At 45.1% G+C, this 25663-nt stretch overlaps 1 protein-coding gene across 2 annotated transcripts; it reads left to right on the forward strand.

Moving 5' to 3' along the window:
- Positions 1-111: 111 nt before the first annotated feature.
- Positions 112-25663, forward strand: LOC119373224 (malate dehydrogenase, cytoplasmic). Of its 2 annotated transcripts, XR_007414384.1 has the most exons (9): positions 155-265; positions 5771-5872; positions 8040-8136; positions 10171-10346; positions 15095-15217; positions 17222-17398; positions 19802-19915; positions 23517-24011; positions 24067-25663. XR_007414384.1 is itself a non-coding variant. In XM_037643231.2 (8 exons), the coding sequence occupies exons 1-8, from the start codon at positions 263-265 to the stop codon at positions 23727-23729; spliced, it is 1005 nt and encodes a 334-aa protein (XP_037499159.1). In that variant the 5' UTR covers positions 112-262; the 3' UTR covers positions 23730-25663. The 2 variants fall into 2 exon arrangements, 1 of the variants encoding a protein (XP_037499159.1); XM_037643231.2 differs by having other exon boundaries at positions 112-265; positions 23517-25663.

The following is a 25663-nucleotide window of genomic DNA, read 5'->3' on the forward strand; positions in this document are numbered from 1 at the left end:
GCCGTGCTTTTGTGTATTACATGTGTTAAATTGTCGTCTTGGCTGCCATGTTTTTTTTTTTGCTTTGCCTGATCTTAGAGGCTACCTCACGAAACGCTTGATTGGTGGCGTAGCTATCGGAAGCCAAGCCTATCTAAGCCATAGACGAACGCCAATCCATTCTAAGGACGACAAGTTTCGGTCGGTGTTTCCTTGCGGTCGTCCCCAGGAGTAAGAGGAGGCAGTTTTACAGTTTCGCTCGTCTCTCGCAAACGCCAAGAACATGGTGAGCGCGACTATTTACATTTTCCCGGCTAGCACGTAGCAGTGCGTCGATGCCCAGCTATGCATTAGCACAGTTTCGAGCTAAATTGAAGCGTCTAAACCAAGGCGCCCAAGTTACGAGGAAACGACTTTGACCTTGAGACTGCTCAATCGCTTGTTCGGCCTTCGTGCAAACTTTTCAAAGGGCTCATCCGTTATTATGCGGGTCGAAGCTGCGCATATTCCAAGGATAAGAAATCACATCAGCGCTGAATGTGTGTTTACACTTCACAACTAGTAGAAGCTACTAAACCGGCTCATATGTCAGTTTTGTTGATATCAATCGCGCCGATTTTGTCTTATCAGCGAGATGAATGAAAGACGAGTCTAGTGAACAGCGTGACAAGTTATTTGTGGGTGTTAGTACGATCGCTTCTTATGCACGGCTTATGGCATTTGCATAGTATGTGCGCGTCACGTATTAGAAGCCGGCGTGTCACATTAACCGGTGCGGAACGGTATTTATAGCGGCCTCGCGGGGACCCGAGGCCGCTTTATATCTGTGTTTTACCATCTCTCTTTGGAGCTGGATCTTGCCGGATCTAGGAAGTGCGGCCGCCCAGCCACTGTTATCGTAATACTGTGCCGTTGCCCTGAAAAGAGACGCCGCAAAGGACGTCCACTTGCGTTTGCGTCGGGTTTGCCGGCAGTAGACCTTGTGGTGTCGGATTCCGTTGTTTTGCTGCTACGGCATGTCGGAAGCATAGAGTTTCTATGGTCGGAAGGAGTTTCACATTAATTTACGAATATGCACGCGAGCGCTCAGTTTGAAAGCAATGCAGAAAAACTGTTTTTGTCCGATTGCGTAAAATAAAGAAAAAAAAAGATCATGGTAATAGAGAACATTTAAAACCTACTGGTGGTCTCCGAAGGGGTGGGGTGGGGGTACAAGATGTGACACAGAAAAAAACAGTGTGTACACTGCAAACTATATCGCAGATTGTTACCAGTTGTCACAGCTTTGTGTTCGGGGTTTCAGTTTGCCTTCTAGCGCGATTTTTTTGTCTGTTGTACAGTGTGAATGGTCGAAATGGTTTAAATATCTACTAGTCTGTGCAGAGCACATAGTACTGTTAGAATAGAGGGAAGTACACACTGAGGGTAAGGCAGAGGTGGAAGAAATAAACTTGCCAAATGCATTAGATGTGCATAACACTTAGTACTCATGCCTTTCTGGTTTTTCAAAAAAAAAAAGGGGGGAAAGAAAATTTGCATTTGCTTTCTTCTGTGCTAATTGTTATGTTCATGTTGCACTACTCAGCAAAAACTGGTGGAAACCAGTCTCTAAAGCTCTGCTTTGCTGTACAGCGCATGGCAGAAGCAACGAGATGATTAACAGTTTTTAAACCTAGCTTATGATGAAAAATCTAGACATAAGCACCTTGTAAAAAGCCAGAGCAGTAACGGTGCCAAGTGTTTCACTGTAGAGTTCGAACCACAATACATGATCTTGCCACACTGTTAGAACTCCACACTAGAGCAGTAGTTAGAGGAGTTTTATTTCATTTATTTTTTACAATATTGATGAGGAAATCCTTGTTTCTGCATTGCATTATAGCTACCCAGTTTTACTTATGCCGTCTGAAGCAGCTGTCGTGACGATGGAGACTTGTACGCAGCACAGTATGAAAATATTATTTTGCTACACAAGTTTTAATTAACGTCCCTATCTCTTGGCATGTGGGGAACGCCTGTATGACAGGGGCCATCTGCTGTTCAATAAATGCTGTTGTCATCGAACTTGAAATTTCAAGGATCATTTGCACTAAATTGTCATGATTGAGGCCGTGAAATCCGTAATTATCGCACTTATTCAGCTTAAAGGCGGCTGCAGTCGCCATGCTCCAGTTTATGCTTTTGGATTTCTATGAACCAAAGAAGCGGGCTCAAGGAAAATAGCTTTTTCCCACCAATGCAAATGCATGCAAGCGTAGAGTTTCCTGCGTAAGCCACTGTAGTGAACTCCAGTGTTAGGGTTTATAGGACCTAAACTTTCATGAAAGCATCATGTTCAGTGAGCAGGGGATTGATGACTAGTACATCGGTTTACCCAAACGTCACCCTTTCAGCTTGAATCAGCTTAGTGACTGTAAATTCGTTTGTCACAAGATATCGGATTACAAGTGCAACATTTCACTGTGAATATGTGTGTGCACATGCATTTTAAAGGTAGGATTGCTTCGTAAGGTAACTCATTAAAGGCAGACAGAAAGAGAAAAGATTAAGGCCAGAGAGGTTAACCTGATTGTCAGGTTGGCTACTCAGTCGTATTCACACTGTGTAGTCTTCCCATCAGCCGTAATATAACCTATTGTTTGAAGTAACAAGCACAAAGACAAGACAAATCCATGTAGCACTAACTGCTCATTTACATGCCAACTCAGCGGTTGTAGCACCACAGATACCTCTAGAATATTTATGAGGAAGTAGCATGCACTATGCATGCAAGAGCATCCGCCTTAGTTTTTCACAGTCAGGTCACTATATATAGGCACTGTGCGCACAACTTGCCTGCAGGTGATACAGTTGCAGGGAGCTCTGTCATTGGTATTCAGTTCAGGTATTCACTGCTCCGGAAAGGTTTACTTAGCATTCCTTTTGATAAAACGACGCTCCTTACTGGCACAAGGAGTGTCATTTAGCAAAGGTACAAAAGTTGGCACGCATGAAAGGCTATAAGAGTGCACACAACCAAGAAACACCAATGCAGAACGCTAACTCCAAATGCAATATAATCAAGAGTGCAGCTCGCATTAAGAGAAAAATTAAAACAAATTTTAAAACAAATTAAAACAAAAATTAAAACAAATTCAACGTTAAAAGGGACTCTAAGCAGAAAAAGTGACTTATTTCTTGCAGTAAATCACCTTATCGTGATATCGAAAGCATCGCTGTTGTGACAACTGCACTGCGCTTGAAGGGAACCAGGGTATTTAATATGGCAAGTTTAAGAAAATTTTATTGAGCTAATGTTGTTGAAATACTAAAATAAGACTTCGAAGTTTGTGACATTGCACTGATATCCATGTGCTGGGATTCTGGTGCGAAACTCAAATATGAAATTTTTAGCCTTTATTTTCACATCTAATACAAAGCCTGCGATCTTGAAATTAACGGCAATAGCATTCTCGGAGAATAGTTTATCGGTCAAAACTGATGTGTTCACTTAAGCGTCCATTTAGCAGTTGTCCACGAAATGTCAGTGGCAAGGAAACGGGGAAGAAAAGTGTTGCTGACGACATGTGCAGCATTGCCTAATAGTCTGCCATGGTGGATCAGTGGTTACAGTGCTTGGCTGCTGACACAAAGGTCGCGGGTTTGATCCCGGCCTGTGGCGGTCGCATTTTGGTGGAGGTGAAATGGTAGAGGCCCGTGTACTGTGCGATGTCAGTACACCACATGGTCGAAATTTCCGGAGCCCCCCACTGCGGCGTCCCTCATCATCATATCATGGTTTTGGGATGTAAAACCCCAGATATATTATTATTATTATTATTATTATTATTATTATTATTATTATTATTATTATTATTATTATTATTATTATTGCGTAATATTTTAGGCGAGGCATAAACTGGAACAGCTACCATCTGACTTACATTTGCTAATAGAATACAGATGTTTGACATCATGGAAGTTTTAGCTTATTCCATCTCTTCTCTTGCTTCTTGCAACCTGTCGTGATTACGGCCGAGTGTGCAGCTGCTTTTATTATCGGGGGGTGTTCAGCCATCCCAGATGTGCCTATTCAGAACGTGCTTCACTCTAGTTACAAAGAACTAGTTGTTTCGAATTCTAGGTCATAAAAGAATGGTAGGGATTAGCTGTGGGTTGGCAGTAGCTGGCACAGGAACACGAAAGGAAAGTTTATTGGCTGCAGTCTTTCTTTGATCGTCATTCGAAGCAGTAGTACAGGACCAGAAATGAATGCGCTAGTGGGTGCTATGATGCTGAGACATACTGTCCCCTTTCTGCAGGCACAGAAGCAAGTAAGTTTGTCAGTTTGTGTAGCTTGTGTCCGGAAGATGTCCGGAAGTTCACGGTAGTAAATATCGATCACTTTTTATGTGTAACACTTATTGGTCGCCTATGTACAGTAGGCATTGAATATTTTCATACTCTAACCTTGCATTGATGGAGTAACGCGGGAGACGAATTACAGCTCATGATTACCGAACTGGATACGGAGAGTAGAAGAGTAGGTCTGAAAATTAATATGCATAAAACTAAAGTAATGTGGAACAACCTTGGCAGAGAACAGCGCTTTGCGATAGGTGGCGAGACACTGGAAGTTGTAAAGGAGTACATCTACTTAGGACAGGTAGTAACCGCGGAGCCGAACCATGAGAGTGAAATAACTAGAAGAATAAGGATGGCATGGGGCTCATTCGGCAAGCATTATCAAATCATGAATGGTAGTCTACCACTATCCCTCAAGAGGAAGGTATATAACAGCTGCATCTTACCGGTACTTACCTACGGAGCAGAAACCTGGAGACTTACAAAGAGGGTTCAACTTAAATTGAGGACGACGCAGCGAGCGATGGAAAGGAAATGATAGGTGTAACCTTAAGAGACAGGAAGAGAGCAGAGTGGGTCAGGGAACAAACGGGGGTTAAGGACATCATAGTTGAAATCAAGAAGAAGAAATGGATATGGGCCGGGCACGTAGCACGTCGGCAGGATCACCGGTGGTCATTAAGGGTAACTGATTGGGTTCCAAGAGATGGCAAACGCGTGAGGGGGAGACAGAAAATTAGGTGGGTAGATGAGATTAAGAAGTTTGTAGGTATAACGTGGCAGCAGAAAGCACAGGACCGGGTTGATTGGCGGAACATGGGAGAGGCCTTTGCCCTGCAGTGGGCGTAGACAGGCTGATGATGATGATGATGAACCTTGCTAGGCTCATTCCTACCTCGCAGATCCATTGAATGGAACCATCCTCAAAGATCATAGCTGTTTGTAATAATTACAATATTACAATATTTGTGCAACATTAACCAACATTTTGTAACCGGAATTTTGTTACCTACCACAATGGTTATTTGTAATAATTGCTAATATGCTATCAACTTTTATTTCCTGTTGTTTCTGCAAGCAAACATTGTGTAAATATAAATATTGATTTTGATCCTCCCTAATATATTTTACTAGAATCATGAATCAACCAGTCTCCTCTGTAATGCCTTTAGGCCCTCCGGGTATAAGTGAACAAATACAGCAGACTCTCGCCAAGTGGAACCTGAAGGGAACTGAAAATTGTGTTCCATTTAACAGGAGTTCCGTTTACTGAAAGATGAACAGGGGTGCGGAATTCAAGCACAGAAGCAATCATGTTAAAGGCAGCTGTTCCATTTAAGCAGCAAGTCCGTTTAGGCGATTTCTGTTCACCAAGAGTCTATTGTACCAGACTGTAGACCTTCTTTCTTGCGTTGATTACCATCTGCTTCACTGTCTGCCCGTGCAGTCTAAGGAGCCTGTTCGGGTGCTGGTGACTGGCGCAGCAGGCCAGATTGCCTACTCGCTGGTGCCCATCATAGCCAAGGGCCATGTGTTTGGTTGTGACCAGGTAAGTCCAGCTGGCTAAAACTCTGACCGTGTTTGCATGCAAAGGGCTGTTGAGTCAAAGCATAAGGCGGTCGTGTTCTATCGCTGAAGCTCTGCACATAGTTCTTCTTTAAGGGTGGACATGGCAATGAAGACTATTTTCGTTATTTATAGATATAAAGTGACGAAATTTGGCATGCAGATGTGATTTGTTATGCTGATATCATAACTGAAATCGGTTTTGAGCTACCTGTAGTGGTTTTTGAGTTACAACATTCGATGAGCCCTCATTGTCATCCCAAAGTTAATTAGACGTAAGTTTGTCGGGATTTTTGCATAAGAAAATTCACTGAGGCCTAGTCTCTGCAGCAAAGCTATTGGTTTATTTTTTAATATTCGAATAAGCGTACAAAAAATTTTTTAAATCTCCTGTACATATTGTCTTACCAAGAACATTTCCAAAAGGTCAATTACAAAAATCTGTGTGATGTGCAGACAAATATGGGCGGCTTTACAGCACTCATCAATGTTTCAAGATCTAAGTGAAGAAAACGGAATGGTTATATCTTTATTTGTTATGAAATGGCACAGGGATGACTGAGAGCAACTGCAAAAAAAAAAAGCTGTGAGAACAGAGCTCGAACACAATGGAGCTCAAGGCTAAGGAAACGGAACTCAGAAGGAAGCTGATTTTAATTTTCGTTGGAGAAATGCAAGTTTAGGGCCATCTTAAACTCCAATATCTTCCTCTTTACAATGATGCTAAGACGGCGGCACTGTGCCAAGGGAAGCTACAAGATGTTCATTTTCTGAAGCCCGGTTTTGTCATAGTTTTTTATGACGGGGGGGGGGGGCACACTAGTAAACTGCTTTTTTTCTCAACTTCTACTGCTTATTTTCTTAATATTTCATCATGATGTAAAAGATGGTTTGAGGATTGCAAATAAAAATAAATTGAAAAAATTGAATATTTTGATCAAATTTGCCATCCCCATTGCCGCATCCCTCCCTTAACTGTTTGTGCATCTGGAGTGAACATGGACTTTAGCTTACACAGAATTCTGAGAGTACTTATGCCCGCAGTGTTTTCTTAGTGTCTCTCAGATCGTGCTGATAAGCACTAGGACGCGGGTTCAGTTCACGGCCATAGAGGCCATATTTATATGAGGGTGGCTGTGAAGAATCCAAAAATGCTTGTGTACTTAGGTTTTAGGTGTCCAAAAGAACCAAGTGGTCCGTATTATTCCAGAGTCCACACCCACTGCAGCATGCCGCATACTCATCATGGTTTTTTCTCATGAAACCGCCCAGTACTTCACCATCATGCAAAACAAATGTTTCACGCTTGTCACCATGGCCACGAGTGGGGCTGGCTAACATTCCCACTGCAAATAACACCCCGTTTGTTTTCCTTGGCTTCATTATCTTCAGGCTTATGGTTTTTGTCTAACAAAACACGGGTGTCTCAAATAATTTTTTGCTTTTTTCGTCCATAATGTCGAGAGGACACATTTGAGGATGACTGCTATGTACCAACACATTAGTTGCCTGCATGACGGATTCGGCAGACTACCTGGAAACAACAGACATTACCATGTGATGTAAGAAAAGCTTCACAGAAGCTTGTTAATTGCAATTTTAGACAGTGCATCAATTTTACTGCATAGAATACCTTTCTCTACACGAGTTTTAGGTCACATGACATTACACAAATTGGTTTCCACAGTTTCATTGTCGTGTCACATTGGTTGTAATTCTTGCATCACTGTCATGGGCAACTTAAAAGGATACACGTAATCTTTCTTTAAAGAACCATCCTCGTTTCTGTCAGTGTGACGCACAATCTTCTAATTTCCACTACACCCTAAAAACATGCAACGGCAGGTAGTTCCTATAAAACATAAAACATGCTATTCATGAAAATTACATTTGTCAGTTTTTCCTGTATGTCGTGTTCACGCTACGCATATACATTCTTCAAACAACTTTTCTTCGAGCAAGTAGGGCTCCAGTGAAGACATGCACTTGTCTCGAGCCGTTTGTAGCTTTTCATTTTGGGAGTCTTCTACATTGCGGGTTGCTGCACAATTTGACGAATTAAAGCGAAAGGAAACCAACAAATGATAAATAAATGTCTCCCCATTCTTGCCAGTTGAAGGGTAAAAGGTCTACATGAACTTGTTTTGCAGCCGGTCATTCTGCACCTGCTGGACATCCCGATGATGATGGGCGTCCTCAACGGCGTCGTCATGGAGCTCGTGGACTGTGCCTTCCCTCTCCTGAAAGGTCAGTCACCTGCTTTCTGCTCAGCAAAATGTGCGCTAGTGTGTCGAGGGTGTTCAAAGGGCCCCGACACCAATTTTGGAAGCTGAGTTTACTTCGCCATACAAATCTCCTGTGTACAGAGACAGAGAAATCTCCTGTGTCGCAGTCGTTTTATATTGCGTGAACATTGGGCCTGTAGAAGGCACCAACCTCTGAGAGGACAGATTATTTTTAAAGTGGTCATGAACCACTTTTCCAAGTAATGATCTAATGACCTCAGTATCGAAGTTTACAGTCTCCCGAATCGATTGCCGCAAAAATTTCTCGAATCCGTCAAGAACGAGTGGAGTTACGAGGGCTTGGCACATGCTCTGAGTGCCCTCTCTTTTCTCGTCCCGACGAACGCAATGGAAGCTACACAGGGAGGAATGGCACGGGGGAAAGAAGTTATGTCAGTGCACATCATGACCGTGAGCTTGCATGATGAAACGCGATTGCTCTGTCCGCTAGCTTGACATACACCAAAACTGGTATTGCGTGACGTGACTGCGTGACGAACATAAGTGACAGGTGGTATACATGAAAATCATGAAATGCATGTCATGTTCAGCATGATTTATGTGCCACATTCATGGTGGGCTCGTGGCCGGTTCACTACACACTAGCTTGACATACATCAAATCTGGTATTGCGTGACGTGACTGTATGACAAACATAAATGACAGGTGGTAACATGACAGTCATGATATGCATGTCATGTAGGGCATGATTTACATGTAACCTTATGGTGCCCTCACAGCAGGTTCGCTATCTTGACATACACCATAACTGGTATTGCATGACGTGAGTGTATGACGAACATAAATGGCAGGTGGTAACATGACAATCATGACATGCATGTCATGATTACATGCCACACTCATAGTGCACTCCTGGCTGGTTCGCTAGCTTTTTATGTAACCTTATGGTGCCCTCACAGCAGGTTCGCTATCTTGACATACACCATAACTGGTATTGCATGACGTGAGTGTATGACGAACATAAATGGCAGGTGGTAACATGACAATCATGACATGCATGTCATGATTACATGCCACACTCATAGTGCACTGTTGGCTGGTTCGCTAGCTTTTTATGTAACCTTATGGTGCCCTCGCAGCAGGTTCGCTATCTAGACATGCACCATAACTGGTATTGCATGACGTGAGTGTATGACGAACATAAATGGCAGGTGGTAACATGACAATCATGACATGCATGTCATGATTACATGCCACATTCATGGTGGGCTCGTGGCCGGTTCACTAGCTTGACATACATCAAATCTGGTATTGCATGACATGACTGTATGATGAACATAAATGACGGGTGGTATACATGAAAATCATGACATGCATATCATGCACGGCGTTATTTACATGCCACTGTCTTGGTGCGCTTCCGGCTGTTTTGTTAACTGGATATATACCAAAATTGGTATCTCATGAAATCACTGCGTGACGAACCTAAATGGCAGGTTATGCATTATATGTACCAGAATATACGTCTCATTAGCATGGCATATACCATATTGTAAATACTCGCATGCATGCATGACAAACATACGATATATAGTGGACTATATGTCTTGACATGACATCATTTGCCTCGGAGACAAACAAGGCGATGTTTGCAGCTCTTTGCTGGCTGCTTTGCATTACATTGATTCCCACAGTGCCTGGGATCTGCCGGATTTTTTCAGTGCTGATTCTGTTGGTGTTTCTGGGCAGTTCTTCTGCTCAAGTAAAACAGTTAGACTGTATAAGCTGTAGAGAGTCTCCTTAGGAGCTTCAACTTTACATGGACAATTGTGAAGACGCTGTGGCAGACATCATTAAAGTTTCCCTCCTTTTTTCAACATTCATCTGTGCAAGAGTCACATAGACTTAGCTATGGATGACTGATAAGGAAGTTTCCAGAGACCTGTCTGTAAAGTGGTGTTTGGTTTCAAGAGCAGTCGCCACCTTTAGTGGCCGTAGCATGTGAGTGAACTCCATGAATTATTGTAAAATGCAGACGTGGTGGCCACGGACGATGAGAAGGTTGCCTTTTCGGGCATCGACGTGGCCTTCCTGGTGGGTTCGATGCCCCGCAGGGAGGGCATGGAGCGCAAGGACCTGCTGGCCGCCAACGTCAAGATCTTCAAGAGCCAGGGCCACGCCCTCGACCAGTATGCCAAGAAATCCGTCAAGGTGGGTGACCCCACAACCTATCTTCACTTGCCAGTGTACCTCTGTTGTCTAAGCATTTAGAGGCCTCAGTGGGATTGAAAAGAATGCGTGAGTTCTTTATCTCTAATAGCAGCTCCCCCTGTCGTAAAAAAACGAAAACTGAAAAAAAAAAAATGAAAAGAAGATAAAACAACTTTTTAAACTGAAGATTCCACAGGACTTGAACCCAGGACCTCTAGCACTAAAGTTGTATACGCTATAACCTCATTATAACAAAGTCAGATTGATACAAAAATAGCTTTGTTATATCCGAAAATTCATTTTAAACATGCATTCATAACACTGTATCTATGACAGAAAATTTTTCGCTTACTTCATTATAACTGGTAATTCGTTATATCCGTGTTCATTAGACCGAGGTTTGAGTTAGTGTAATCACTACGCCATAGACACAAGCGGCAATCGGGTTAATCAAATGCCATTACGAATTTCTTGCATGCAAGCTAGCGCATTGAGACTTCTGATGCGTTTTCATTTCGCCTGGGACTCATTGGCACCCCCACCTCGATGCTGCGCATCTGTCACATTCTACGACAATTCATTGTTCGCAGCGTTTCACCGGTCGATAGCACAGCCAATGGATGGCACGCTAGCACAATTCAGTATTGCGTTTAGGCATACACATTGTTACTGCAAGACCGCAGGGTCAGTTTGAATGAACTGAAGGGATCAATTGGCAAGCTGTGATTAATGAGATTCTACTGTACATGCAGTTTGCGTGTGCATGGTGAGTGTTGAGCGGAGGTCAGAATCTTGCGCATGAGCAGCCAGGATGGCGACATGTAGGGACGAGGGGAATTAGTCTCTTGAGACATGAAAAATATTTAAAAAAAAAAGACTATTCCTGCCTCTTTGATGTGAGACTTCATCAGCATCAATCCCTTTTTTTTTTCAAAACACCGAACGTGTGCGATGCAGCTGAGGAGATGCTCAGTGATAGGCAGAGTTTCCAAATCATTCCAGTCAACCAATGTGGACAGCCTTAACGCCCCTTTTTTTTATATCTTACTTAAAGGAGTACTGACATGAATTTTAAAAATTTTCGGGTTGTTGCTCTAAATGAAAGCACGGGTGTCGAGAACCCTAAAAAGAGTGTCGTGGTGCCTGGGGATGCAATGCATATATTTTTAATACCGCTTCTTTCAACCAGCAGTTTCGGTTTCGGTTTCGAGAGGGCGGCTTCATAGTGACGTGTCAAGTCTGCCTGTGACGTCACGGGCAGACTGCAACCCACGAAATATGCACCTGCTGTCCTTTGCTGCCAGTCGAACGTGGTTCATGATGAGTGAACTGTCGTCCAGTGCCTCCGACAGCAATTTCTGTGATTTAGGCTGCATGCAGAACCCAGATTTCGCAAACCAAGTGAGCCGACTTGAAACGTCATAGGGCTCTCCATGCGGTGAAGCTGCCTTGCAGATGCTGGGAGATGAAAACTTTAAAATCAAACTTAAATATTTATACGTGTTTCCCGGATGCGGTGTGGGGAGAGCGTTAACACTACATGCCAAGGAAAACAAAAACGTCCGTTTTGCTGCACTTCAAAATCGTGTCAGTACTCCTTTAACTATGATAGCAGTCGTTCGTAATAAAGCAGCACCTTTGCCTTGCTCAAGCTGCCTCAATTGGTGTAGGTAGTGAGGACCAGGCCCGTAGCCAGAAATTTTTTTCGGGGGGGCCCACTTGCTGAAAGCCTTGACTATTTGAGAAAAACTGCTATCTTCATGATTTATTTTCGATAAAACACCATGTGTCATCAAAATTTCTGGGGGGGGGGGGATGTAAATTTTGTTATATTTACCTTTCATTAAACTGCCCAAAGTGTGTGTCTGCACGTGTGTGTGTAACACAGTTGACTACACCACTAAACCCTGATTATATGACATTGAGGGGACCATGCAAAACTGTCGTATAATTTAGCAACCAAGAATTTTGGCAGTGCCACTCACTCTGGCCAAAAAAAATGAGTGCACACCACTTGCATGAGCCCGTGGCATGAACCTGCACTGCTCCAAGGAACATAGATTAAATTACAGTAGAACCCCGCTGTTACGTTCCTCACTGCTGCGTTTTCCCGGCTGTTACCTCGTTTTCCGCCGGTCCCGGCATAGCTCCCATAGGATACAATGTATTGGGAACCCCGCTGTTACGTCGTAACTGTCGGACCGTTCCCGTATGATACGTCGCGAAGTGCGCTCGGAGCCGACCGAGTGACTACCAAAGAGGGCGGCCATGGTGCATTTTCATGCAGCTTGGCCTCGTTTGACCATAATATTGGCCGCATGAGGGGCGCAAGCAACAGAATCTTTCAATTGATGCAAACTAAAGCATGGCCTTCGAGATTCAAATTGCAAAGATGGCGTCTATGACGTAACTGCTCGCGAAAGCAAGGCCTTCGAGATTGGTATTTACTATTGACAAAAGCATAGTCTTTGAGATTTGTATTGCACAAACATGGCGTGTATGACGTAATTGCTTGCGAAAGCAAGGCCTTCGAGATTGGCATTCACTTCTGCCATCGCGTTGGCGTAGACTCATCATCATCGTTATTTGTCGGAGAATGGGAAGTGTTCGAGCTGGTTGGAGCTCGCATGGTCGTGCGTGCGGTTCGCGGTCGGACTCGCCGCGCCGGTCGTGATTGCGTGTGCTTAGTTCTTTCATGCCTACAGCTGTTGGTGTTAAAAAATCACATACGTTGATTACATTTCTGTGGATGAGGCCGTCCTAAGCTCCGCGTTTCTATCCATCGACTAGATCGCGGCTGAGCGCGCCAATTTTCGTGCTGCTCGTAAGAATTGAAATAAAATTCTGTACCACTAAATATTTTGCCGTTTTTCCTGTTTTTCGGCTCTTACGTTTCCCGTCTCTTACGTTTATTTCCTACAGTCCCTTCAAAAACGTATCAGCGGGGTTCTACTGTATCTTTAAAAAATGGCATCCAAGCATTTAATTGGAGGAGGCATGAGCAAATCTTTATTGTCGCCTTACGAAAAGTATATCAAATCTAAAATATATCAAATCTAACGTGCATCTTTCCAATAAAACGAGTCCGAAAATTGCCTGCGTGTTAGAATTGTGTACGAAAATGAAACCAAAATTTTGTTGGCAACAGCCTCGCAGCAGAGGGGTCAGATACAGTGTCATCACCTTCACAAAATGACGATAAAGCACATATTTATAGAAGTTGATGTAGGTTCATTTCATGGGCAGCTGCGACCTGTGGGCATCGTATTTGTTTCAACTTTTCGCCATCGAAGCTCACGTCAAGGAAAAGTTTTTTTCGCACACTGAAGATAGCTGCATTGGATCATTTTTGCGTGCTTGAGGCCTGTGATTATCACTAGCATGAAGGGAGATCTTCAGATGCATGTCGACCAGGAAAAGTCTTTATGCGCTGAAAGCAGACAATACTGAGACCTCAAAACTAGCCTGCTATCTGAAGCAACTCAATATAAAAGCTTGTGTAGGCAATGGCCCTTGAATACGCACTGGATCGAGGTGTATCTAGAAGTGATCTCAAAAGCCAGGAAACTGGATCACAGAAGAAAGTGAACTGCCAGGAGAATTATTTTCTCTTTCTATGATCACAGGACCTAATCCCGGCCGCGGCGGCTGCAGTGTTTGAGGCCCGTGTACTTAGATTTAGGTGCACGTTAAAAAACCCCAGGTGGTCGAAATTTCCGGAGCCCTCCACTACGGCGTCTCTCATAATCATATCGTGGTTTTGGGACGTTAAACCCCAGATATTATTATTAGGGATGGGCAAATAGTGAACTTGAGGTTCGAAGCTAATAGTGATTTGGTCAAATAATTTCGAATCGAATAGTTCAAATAGTATTTACCGCATATTATTAAGAAAAATGAGCATTTTTGTCATGACCCTTGCACAATATTTTTAAGGATTGGAACTAGGTATGAGTGAATGTCAGGTTTTTGGTTTGAAATGAAGTGGCCTTGAATAGTATCAAGATTTGAATAGGGTGCAAGTTATAAGTCGAAGTTACAATTTAAAAATTACTATACTTAGCGCATATAAGCCTATATAACACGCTTTTAAACTTTAAAAAAAATATATATACATTTAACCTTGAAGTGTGGCATCGCGGCAGTGCAGGTTTCCCTCTGGATGGGTCGCTTCACAGCACAGCAACTCTATGCTGCAGTGAAACCACCTTTACAGGGGGTTATGTGCGGTCAAATGTGTACATATTTTCATTCATTTCGAATACTTCGAATCGAATAATCTAAATTCGTATCGAAATGAATTCGAGTACTGTAATATTCGTTCAAATATTCGAAACGCTCGAATATTCGCCCATCCCTAATTATTATTATTATTCTCTTTCTATGAAAGCGATTTGCGCTTGTCTCTCCTTCTCTCTTTTTTTAATCGCAGCATAGGGGCACACCAGTTTTATAATAGAAGCTCATGTGGTTAGATTCAGGTTAATTTTTGTTTTTATCCTGGGAAAATTGGCTGGCCAGTAGATTTGAGTAAATACACTTTTTTTTTAATCTGGGACGGTACCAGAGAGGTGTTGTACAAGGCGAGACTGGCGTAAAATAGCGTTGTACGATGGAGGCTTTTAATACATTATGTCTATAAGGGTTCTGTCGGGACCAAACATATTAGTCGTAAAATAAGGGTCGTCGCATGACTGGGGGACCTATAATCAAGGTTCCACTGTACTTCTTTCTGTTTCCCTCTACAGGTGCTGGTGGTGGGCAACCCTGCAAACACGAATGCCCTGATCTGCTCCAAGTATGCTCCGTCCATCTCCAAGGAGAACTTCTCGGCCATGACGCGTCTCGACCACAACAGGGCCAAGGGACAGGTACACTAGGCCGAGCTCTAGAATTGTGGTCTCGAGATGCGAGAGTCAGTCACTGTCCGATTACTGTTTCACCACTAAGCAAGATGAGCGCCTGTTGATGACTGTTACTGAGTGGTTTTGTATTTGATGCTTTATAACTGTGGTATGCAAGATTGTTACAGTGCTGTAAAGACTTGCATACCATGGCATGCCATTGACCTGCTGCATTAATTTAGGGGCTGGGGTGCTGCACTGCTGTAGCTTAGAGTTACTCAAGCAGTGTGGGAACAAAGGTCACAGTACACAGTTGTGCGAACAGACAAAGGGCATTTATGGCACCCTCTGTACAAGCCAGCCTGCCGACTATATAACTAATGTCGTATGCTGATTGAATGTATTGCAACATCTAGGAAATTCACCTTGTCACGTCAGGATGCCGAGTGATCAATGTTTTTTCCTGCGATAAAGCCACTGCTATGCTGTTCCTGGGTGATGTCTTCCAAAGAGAAGTGCACTTGAGGGGACGAGAAGCCGTCCATGGGGCTGCCTTATGAAGTGGCCTGCCACGCGTGCAAAGTGACCGTAGCGTGTTGTTGACCCCAAACCGAAGAGAATAGGATGTTTCTTGCAGTTACGGGAATACCCTATCATTAATGCTACACTGTTACCATTTCATGTTAAATGTGCCACTGTGTGAAAACGTCTTAGCTACTCAAGTTGCTCAATGCATATGGTAACATGGTCAGATGATTACAGGGGCTAATACAGGTCTTTCAGATTTAATTAGCAATGCGCCAGCCATGATGTTACAATATTTTAATACTTACTGTGCGATAAACTGTGACTGCCAGAACATCATAATGAAGCAAGTTCCTACATTACTGAGTTGTCGCGCCATCACTTGGCACCAGAACGTGAGCACCTTGCGCCATATCTCATACTAATGCACAACTGAATGAAGGAAAGAAGATTACTTTTAAGGGCTCGTTTTTCCTTGTTACACACAATGTTGGAACACACCACGCACACCACACCACACACTCTGTATGGAACACACCACACAGTTGTGCATTAATTAGTTAGTTAACTAATTAATGCACAACTGTGTGGTGTGTTCCATACAGGGAAAGCACCAGGAGACGTGCAAGCTGTGCAGGAAAGACTATATCAGGGGGCACACAAGAGCCTTAACGTTCTGTCTCGGGCTCAACGTCACAGTGTCTACTTCTGGCAGCACTGGCTGTGATTTCATCTCAAACATATAGGTGCTTCGATTTATGTGCATCTGAAAGAACCACAGGAGACCGCAGCGCTACAGCACACGTCATAATTAAAGGGGCCACGACACCCAATTTTTAATCAATATCTGGGTTATGTGGGCAAACCCTTATGCGTTCACAAAGAAGCTGGCAAAATTTGGTCGAACACTTAATTTGTAATTGAATGATTTTATAAACACGCGAGCGGCCCGAGAGTCGAGCAACAATAGCACACTCACGAGCCGTGATGTAGCAAACTGCTTGCTTTGCGAGCATCTGCATTTGGGCCAACGATTTTATTTCGTGGTCAGCTGTGCGTGCAATCGAGCTATTTCAACTTTCTTCAGCTTGTCATTGAAATTCAACGATTTGCAGCGGCTGAAACTTTGGTAGAAAACGACGGCTCCGCTCCGTGCCGCACATGACGCCACGCATACCATTGCAACATGGCGGTTGCTGGCGGTGGGCGGGGTTTATGACCAGCGACTTTTAGGGCTTATTTTGTACTGCAATATTCTCGTACAGTGCATTCTTCATATATGTACAGGCACAATAGACCCTCTACTACTATTTTTCACTGAAAACCACAATTTGTTGGGTGACCATGTCATGGCCCCTTTAAAGCCTGGTTTTATCATGTAATGCCTCTGGTTTACGCTTTGCATGTGATGGCTCACATACCGATTCCTCTACACTGCATTGAAAGGCGGTGTTCATTTCATTGCAACTGTGGGATGTCACTCTTTTTTTTCCCCTGGCACTGCAGATTGCCCAGAAGTTGAAGGTGTCGGCCGCAGACGTGCGCAATGTCATCATCTGGGGCAACCACTCGTCCACTCAGTTCCCCGATGCCAGCCACGCCTCGGTGACCCTGAACGGCCAGAGCGTCAAGGTCACCGACGCCATCAAGGACGAGGCCTACTTCCAGGGCGAATTCCTGACTGTGAGTGTTCCTTCTCTGTCACTTAGAGCTCCTAAATTATGTCTACCTGAGCTCTGATTGCAATTTGTGCAGCCAAGCTGTTTGGCCAGGCGCTGTGATAATCTTCCAAAGACACCTGGAAGACACGGTCTGCAGTTGGTTCCTTTTGTTCCTTCCAAACGCACTGGACAGAAGCAACCATCAAAGCAGCATTTCTGTCACGTCATGATTGCACTGTAGTTAGATACAAGGCAGGAGAGGCCCCACCCAGATGACCAAAGCACGATGGTCTCCGCAATTAAAGAAATACAGTATAACCTCATTACAACAGACCTTCATAGTGAAGAGGATATTGGTCTGTTGTAAAAGGAGTATGTAAAATCCAAGTACCGTTACAACACACTTCTTTGTAAACACTGAATGGGTCTGTTATAACCGGAGAGAATTACGAGTCACAATGCAGTCAAAGAATGAATTCATTTTTAAAGGGGGTCGCGGCTTTCTTGCCGTGGAAAATTAAAAAAAAATCGATTATCTGAGAGTCACATTTTCAGCAATATATCTTCACTGAAAACTACATAGAAGTGTTGTAAAAAATTTGCTGCGCCTGCCGAGATGGCGAAAATTATTGCAGAAATTGCAAAAAAAAAAAAACTATAGCTCCTCAACGGCGCAACCGGGCACCGCCATTCTGGGCTCGTCCGAAAGGGCATTTCTCCGTATTCAAATTTTCCCGCTTCAGCTAGATCCTCCCTTCAGAAACAAGCGTACAAAAGGCAAATGTTTTGACACTCGTTTCGAGGCCTCCGATTGGCTGTTTCTGCCATGTTGCTCCAGCACGTACCAATGCTCGCTCCGAGAGAGCGTCGTTTGCTGCTTGCGCACCACGAGGTCACGGCTCTCGAAAATCACGCTACTTACTGGCACGTTCGCACTCGTTCTGTGTTCACGGGTCGAAGGCTATTTAAAATATAATTACGCTTTACTTTGGCGGCTTCAAGGGGAAGCTCAGTCTTCAGATTACGATATCGTGCCGCACTCGTCACGAACATCGCAGACGCGTGTCTCAGACTTGTCGAACCCGCGGTTAGAGGTTCTGCTCGTCAGCACTTCGGACCTTGTGACGAAGACCATCCGGGGACAACTCTTTGTACTCGCAATCGAGCGTGACATACTTTGAAACATCGGGCACCGTGGCCACGCACACGCAACCGCGCTTTTGCTCGACGTTGTGGCTAGGTGTAACTATTCTCATGGCGCGCATGTACGAGACGAATCCGAACTTTGTGGGCAAGAACATTGCACTAGGGGACATGCGAAAGTGAGGAAGCCGCAGTGTGCTTCGTCGCAAGCAACGAATCTCATCGGCCGCTGGCTCCTCGGAACCGCGGATGGGCATTTTACACTGCGGTAGCTTGCCCCCCTGGCCAAGCTCACCATGCAGCAACCGCTCGGAGCAGCGACGGCAGCGGCTAGCTATTTCGCACGTCGGCGTCCCAAAACGCAAAGCCAAGCACGCTGCGAGCCGAATTTTTGTCGGCGCGACTGGGCATAACTGATCACTGACAGACCGGAGATCGGTAGCCTTTGTTCTTAAATCGGTATGTCGATATCCGGTGCGCTGTTCCCATCCTGAAAGTAAGCCAAGCGTCGTTTGAAGTCGGAAGTTATTGAATTTGGAATGTCCGTGGCAGAAAAGTCCACTCTAAAGGGGCCCTGGCCAACTTGCCGGCCTCGCATTTTAGTCAATTATATCCGAATGTCTGTTGTACCAGAATCCGTTGTGAACAAAGCTCAATCAGTGAAACAGATAGGGATGTTGGCATAACGCCGCAAATTTGTCTGTAGTGTCCAAATGTCTGTTGTAAGCAGATCCATTGTAACAAGGTTATATACTGTAGTCCTGCTCGTGTGCCAGACGGTGAAGCCACTGGCAGTCCGGCTTATGATGTGAGTCTAGAGTGCACGCCTCTTGCTGCAGGCTCATACATTCGCCATTGAGGAGGAAATGGCACTGACTTTTAAAGTGGGGACGTGACTATAAAGCCTCTGTGTGCTAATATGAAAGCATGGCATGTTTGGCACACATTTTATGCAAGCCATGGTTTACACTTCGTGTGTGCAGTGCATATTTCGTACATGTGGCAGTTATCTCTCGGTGCTGAGAATCGCCATGCTGCTTTGTAGCACTGGTGAGTCAGCATGTTACCAAGAGATATGTGGTGAGATTAACATTGATTGGCTCATTTCACACATTTGGCTAGGCGAGTAGCAAAAAGTGTCACATTAGTCAAGTGGCTCTGTTGTGGGAACAATGGCAGCCATGGCACCACACAAACTTTCAAGTTTGTGTGGTGGCAAGTGTCTTTTTTTTTCAATTGCTACTGTTGCCTGAGATACCGTTTGTGTCCATTTTCCTTGCAGACTGTACAGAAGCGTGGGGCGGCGGTGATTGCGGCACGAAAGCTCTCTAGCGCCATGTCAGCTGCAAAGGCGGCAGCTGACCACGTGCATGACTGGTGGCATGGCACTCCCGAGGTCAGTTTTGAGCGCTCAGAAGTGCCTTAAAAGGGTCCTGCAACACTCTTCCAAGTAACCATCGAATGACATTGCTGTTGGAGTTTATTACCTCGCGAATCGACTGCAGAAGAGAACATTCACCTCGCTTTTTTTTAGAAGTCGGTCACTCTCAGTTGTTGCTGCAGCAGTAATGTGGCAACAAGCGCATCCTCAAGACACAAGATCCCTTGCCAACTTTTCTGTGAGGCTTCTTTTCTCGATGAATGCCTTCATAGCTAGCACGGCATCTGCACCCTTTGTCAGGGTGGGATTGAAGTCACCCGCTTTGATGTTGGCATCATAATCCCATTCGTATTTGTGAGCTTGGCCAGGTGCAACAGCATTAGTAATTCTAATGTCTGACAAGTCACCAGACTTCACTTCAGCATGGCTCTGTTTATCTGCACACAGACTGACTAAATGTATCTGGTTGATAGTTAGCAACAGCAAAGGAAAGCCAACATGAAGAAGGGGAGGAACTTCGGGGATGTTAGCAATACCTCTACAGAGGACTGCAACATCTAGGGTTGCATCATATGTGGGATGCGTAACGTCCTACTAGGCATGAGCAAAGCAGCAAACATTGTCAAGTGAGTTAGGTCATCTAGGGGTAATGTTTACTGCGATAAGACTTTCTGTTGCACATCACTCTTTATGCAGGTCAGCACTATCTGAAGGAGAATGCCCATTCACCATCGTAACATCGATGCATGTCATTGTTCAGAACTCCTAAGACTGAAATGGTAGTACTGATGGCGTTGTCATTTTTGCATCAATCATCTTCTTTCAAAAGCGAAGAGCAGGCATCCACAGCACAACACTTCTCGCTGAATAGCATGGTATGCACTTACCAATACATAGCTTGCCATTGTGTGTACAGTGGAACTTCGATTATACGTCCCCCGGTCCTGCGACGACCCGCGTTTTACGACGAATTGGCTTGGTCCCGGCAAAACCCCCATAGAAATAATGTATTAAAAACCTCAATTGTACGACGCAATTTTACACCGGCCCCGCCTCGTACGACGCTTTGCTGGACTGTCCGAGAAAAAAAAAAGACCTACGATGACGCGGGCTGGCACGCAAACACACTGCGGCCGGGCGAAAAAAGTCGGGAAACCGAGGAACCGAGTTCGTATCCGCGCTGCCACCACAGGGCCTCTTCAATTTTTCGACACGCGGTCGGCCATAGCTAGCCAGAGCCAACGTTGGCCGGATCCAGCCGGAGCGCATTCGTTTTGTCGCATTGCACTGCGCACTTCCGTTGTCGCCTTTTTTTTTTTTCTCTCTCTTCTTTTGGGTGGTTTTGTAGTGACCGTGACCGTTGTGACCGCAGTGACCGTTGTGAGCAGATAACATGGCAGATAATCTCGAGCTCGCTTTCTAGTATACGATAACTTTCACTACATTTCGTGTCGTTATACCGGACGTGTTGAACGGCGATTGTTGAGCCAATGTTTGCGACAGCCGCGGGAACCGGAACTCGCCGCTGTCTAGCTACCAGAGGGCTGGGGCGTTTTAGCCGCTCGCGATTGGTCGAAGCTTGCAAATCGAATAGGCCTACTGCCGTGCTGCCATTCAGCCATTCCTTCACGTGTTTGCCTCATCGGTTGGTTGTGCTGCGCCGCAGCTGCTGTGTCCACGTGCAAAATTTTCTGTGTTCGGTCATTGGTGTGCGAGGAAGCTTTCGAACTTTTGGTTGCGAGTGCTGCGTCTCGCAATGTCGCGGAACCGAAAACCGCTGACGCTCGGAGAAAAGCTTCGCATAATCGAGGAGGCAGAGAAGCGGAACGGAGCAACAAAGGCCAGCATTGCCCGCGACCTGAACATTCCCGAGTCGTCGCTGAAAACGATCCTCGCGTAGAAGGACAGCATCCTACTAAATGCGGCAAAGTTCGGCCTGAACAGGAAGGCCGCGAAAGATGGCAAATATGCTGCCATGGAGAAGGCCCTCGTTGAGTGGTTGCGTCAGGCCCGCAGTTCAGGAATCGCCGTGGATGGCGCAATTTTGAAGGAGAAGGCTGAGACAGTTGCATTGCGCTGCGGCATTGACGACTTTAAAGCCTCCAATGGCTGGTTGGATCGCTTTAAAAAACGCAGTGGAGTTGTGTACAGCCGCTGCTGTGGAGAGAGCGCGTCAGTCAGCTCCGACACTGTAGAAAAGTGGACTGCATTGCTGCCGGAATTGATACGGGAATACAAACCGTCCGACGTGTTCAACGCAGACGAAACTGGATTATTTTATAATATGCAGCCAGAACAGACATTGGCATTCAAAGGAGAGAGCTGTCACGGGGGTAAGCGAAGCAAAGAGCGTCTTACCGTATTGCTTTGCGCTAATGAAGACGGCTCTGAAAAGCTTCCTGCCCTCGTGATCGGCAAGTTTGAGAAGCCGCGATGCTTCAAGAATTTGAAAAGGCTGCCGTGCCAGTACACGTTCAACCGGAAAGCCTGGATGACGGCTGCTATGTTTTCTACATATCTGCAGCAGCTGGACTCCAAAATGGGGGCTAAGAACAGAAAGATTCTTCTTCTGCTTGACAATGCGCCATGCCATCCATCAGATATGTCGCATTTGAGAAATGTGAAAGTTGTATTTCTGCCCCCCAATTGCACTAGCCAGCTGCAGCCACTTGACGCTGGCGTCATCAAGTGCATGAAACAGAAATATCGGAAGTTTCTGGTGCAGCGTCGGCTGGCGGGCATGGAACGCAAGCAGTTGGATAAGAAACTTTCTGTGCTTGACGCAATGCACTACATTGCTAGTGCATGGGACGCAGTCACGCCAGAAACTATCGCCAACTCCTTCAGGCACTGCGGCTTTAATAGAAGTGGTGCTTGTTCTACCAGTGAAGCTGCACTGCCTGTTGACGATGAACCAGAGTTCGGCAGCCTGGAGCTGCCTGGATCTTTCGCGGACTATGTTGGTGCCGACGACGACGTTGCAGTGTGCAGTGAAGTGTCGCTGGATGACATTATCGAAACTGTGCGTCCCGACACTGCGGGAACTTCCGACGAGGAAGAGATGGACGACGCTGCAGAGGCTAGCGTGTCCGTTCCGACTTACGCGGACGTGTTGTGCTACGTCGACCACATTCGGCGGTTTGCTTGCGCACGCGATGAGATCGGCGACTTGCTGCCAGATGTTGCAGCTATCGAAAGAAAGCTGATGCGTCGTGGCTGGGCAAACTCTCGGAAGAAAATCACAGATTTTTTTAAAAGGTGAGAAATAAAGGTTCGTTCACACCTCCGATAAAATGCGTGGTTGTCATTTTTTCAATTAATTTAATCTACGTTCCTCGGAGCAGCGTACGTTTGTGCCGCGGACTTTCTTAGGCATTATGTGCCCGCTGTTGTGGGGCAAAAATGACCGTCACTGCCTATATTCTCGGTTTTTCGATTATACGACGCCCGGATTATACGACGATTTTGCGCGGTCCCCTGAAAGTCGTATAATCGAAGTTCCACTGTATGTGTTGGCCCGTGTGTATCTTTAATGCACTATAGAAGCAGTTGGTCCATTCTCTCTTCAGCGGGAGAGCTGGCGTCTTACTTAAAGCGCTCATGCTCTTCCTTGCAGGGCGAGTGGGTATCCATGGCAGTGATGAGCGACTGCTCGTACGGCTCGCCGTCTGACGTGGTTTTCAGCTACCCGGTCCATATCGATGCCCAGCGGCGCTGGCGCATTGTGGGCGAACTGCCCGTGTCGGACTTCGCCCGGCAGAAGATCGACGCCACGGGCAAGGAGCTTGTCCAGGAGCGCGACGACGCCCTGGCCGTCTGCAAGGATTGACGGGACGCACCGTCTGCAGCCAAGCTCTGAGAACCCCACCCTCTAATCTCTTTCACAACCTCGAATCTCGCCCGTTGCCTCTTTCAGGCATAATAGACAACCCATTATTCCTGTAATTTTTCCTTTGACAGCTGCCAAAAAACATAATATTAAAATGAAGCGGGAAGATTATATATTGGTTTAATTAATTACAAGCGGATGACTGCATAATTTCATACCGTCATGCAGAAGGAGGATCGACCTTTCGGCAGTCAGCTTTTAGTGGATGCTGCTACATTTTTTGTGAAATAAAAGCAAATTCAATTGAATATGAAATCACAAGAAAGAATCAAAGGAGTGCGCAGGTGCCGGCAATAGCCAGTAGACAGTCGCATGCGAAGCAAACATGGTACTTTGTCATGGCAGCCATGTAAATAATTATGTGGCTTTCTTCAGCAAGCAAATGATGGGCATGCACTGAGCTGGAAGTCGGCCAGTGTACCATTCCGTGCAGTGCCTGTGTCACTTGTTAATGACTGCACCCAATATAAATTCACCACGATACATCTTTAGCGTAAGCTTTGTATCCTCTGGTACATATCACTCGGGACATTGTGAGTGCTAGGCTGTCCTAAATCGAGGTGCCCGAAACTTCCCACAGTGAGTGTGGGGACTTTACCCTTGTTGAACACTTTTGCAATGTCGTTTTTCCTGCATAATGGCAATCAATTCCTTTCCCATTGTCTGGCGAGGCAATCGGCGAGACTGTAGGGGTTGGCCCTTTTCCATTTCCCTCTTCTAGCCACTGTTCGTAACGTAGCAACGATGTGACTTCATTTCTAGAAAGTACCTGACACTTTCAAGTGAACCAAGGTCTGGCAAGGCGCATCTGCTGTTCGATCAGCCATGTCACCGATAAAGATCAGACTGCGAAAGCAACCCAGAATCCGAAACCTCCAGCTGAAGATGTGCTTGAGAAGTACGGACTGCTGATGAAGACGTGCCTACCTCATTGGTTTGCACATCGCTTTGCGTTTGCCGCTCGAATTCACTCGAAGGACCTCTCACTTCAATGTTGGGTGATAGGTAGCAGGAAAAGAGACCCCGCCTTTTCTTTCAAACAATTATAATAATCTGCGTGGCTTGCAGTGTTCTAGGAAGTAAGATAACAGGCTTAGCACCCTGTGTTATCAACAAGAGGCTTTTACATCGAAGGCGTTCTCGGAAATGGCTTATCCACACAAATACATCACTATGTTGCTACATATCAAAATCTATTCTGGCCAATCTAGGGCTTTTGACTTGAAACTCTTTCTTTTCTTAAATTGGTATGAACACTTGTTTTTTCTATACACAACTCTCTCTACTTTCGCTATTATGGCTGTAGGCGGACCAAACAAATTGCAGGCAGATCAGATCGCCCAACAAGAGTACATAATTAATAAGTACTAATTGCAGGTTGCGGTAAAATTACGCCTCACTAACATAAGGTGCTTGGTTTGCGGTGACAACACAAACTATCTGTAGACTACATGTATGCTTACAATGGAAGGTTCATGAGTGAATGAGTGTTGCTCCGCGTCGTGTAGGAGTGACCCGCGAGAGTGCGTATGTATAGGCAGCAAACTTGGGTTCAGTATTGTTCATTGCATGAACTTGTGCAAAGCTGATGCTTGGTCAGCATCGCTGAATGCTACAGGACTTCCTTTTCAGAACCAAAGAACAAAATTAGGCTTTTTAAAAGTCGTGTATTGTGACATCCAGCACAAGTCATGTTTCCGTAAGAAGCACTGCATGGTTATTTGTGATTTTTATGACTTTACAATGCAGTTGTGAATTTGATTTGCCTATTTGAAGCAGTATTCACATGTTTTCACTATCGACATGCTTTTGTGGAATGCTGTGTAGATAGACTGCTTTCTTTAATAAAGCTTTGCTCGGGGGTGTCGGAGATA

The sequence above is a fragment of the Rhipicephalus sanguineus genome, chromosome 11 (assembly GCF_013339695.2).
Source record: "Rhipicephalus sanguineus isolate Rsan-2018 chromosome 11, BIME_Rsan_1.4, whole genome shotgun sequence".
Taxonomy (NCBI): Eukaryota; Metazoa; Arthropoda; class Arachnida; order Ixodida; family Ixodidae; genus Rhipicephalus; species Rhipicephalus sanguineus.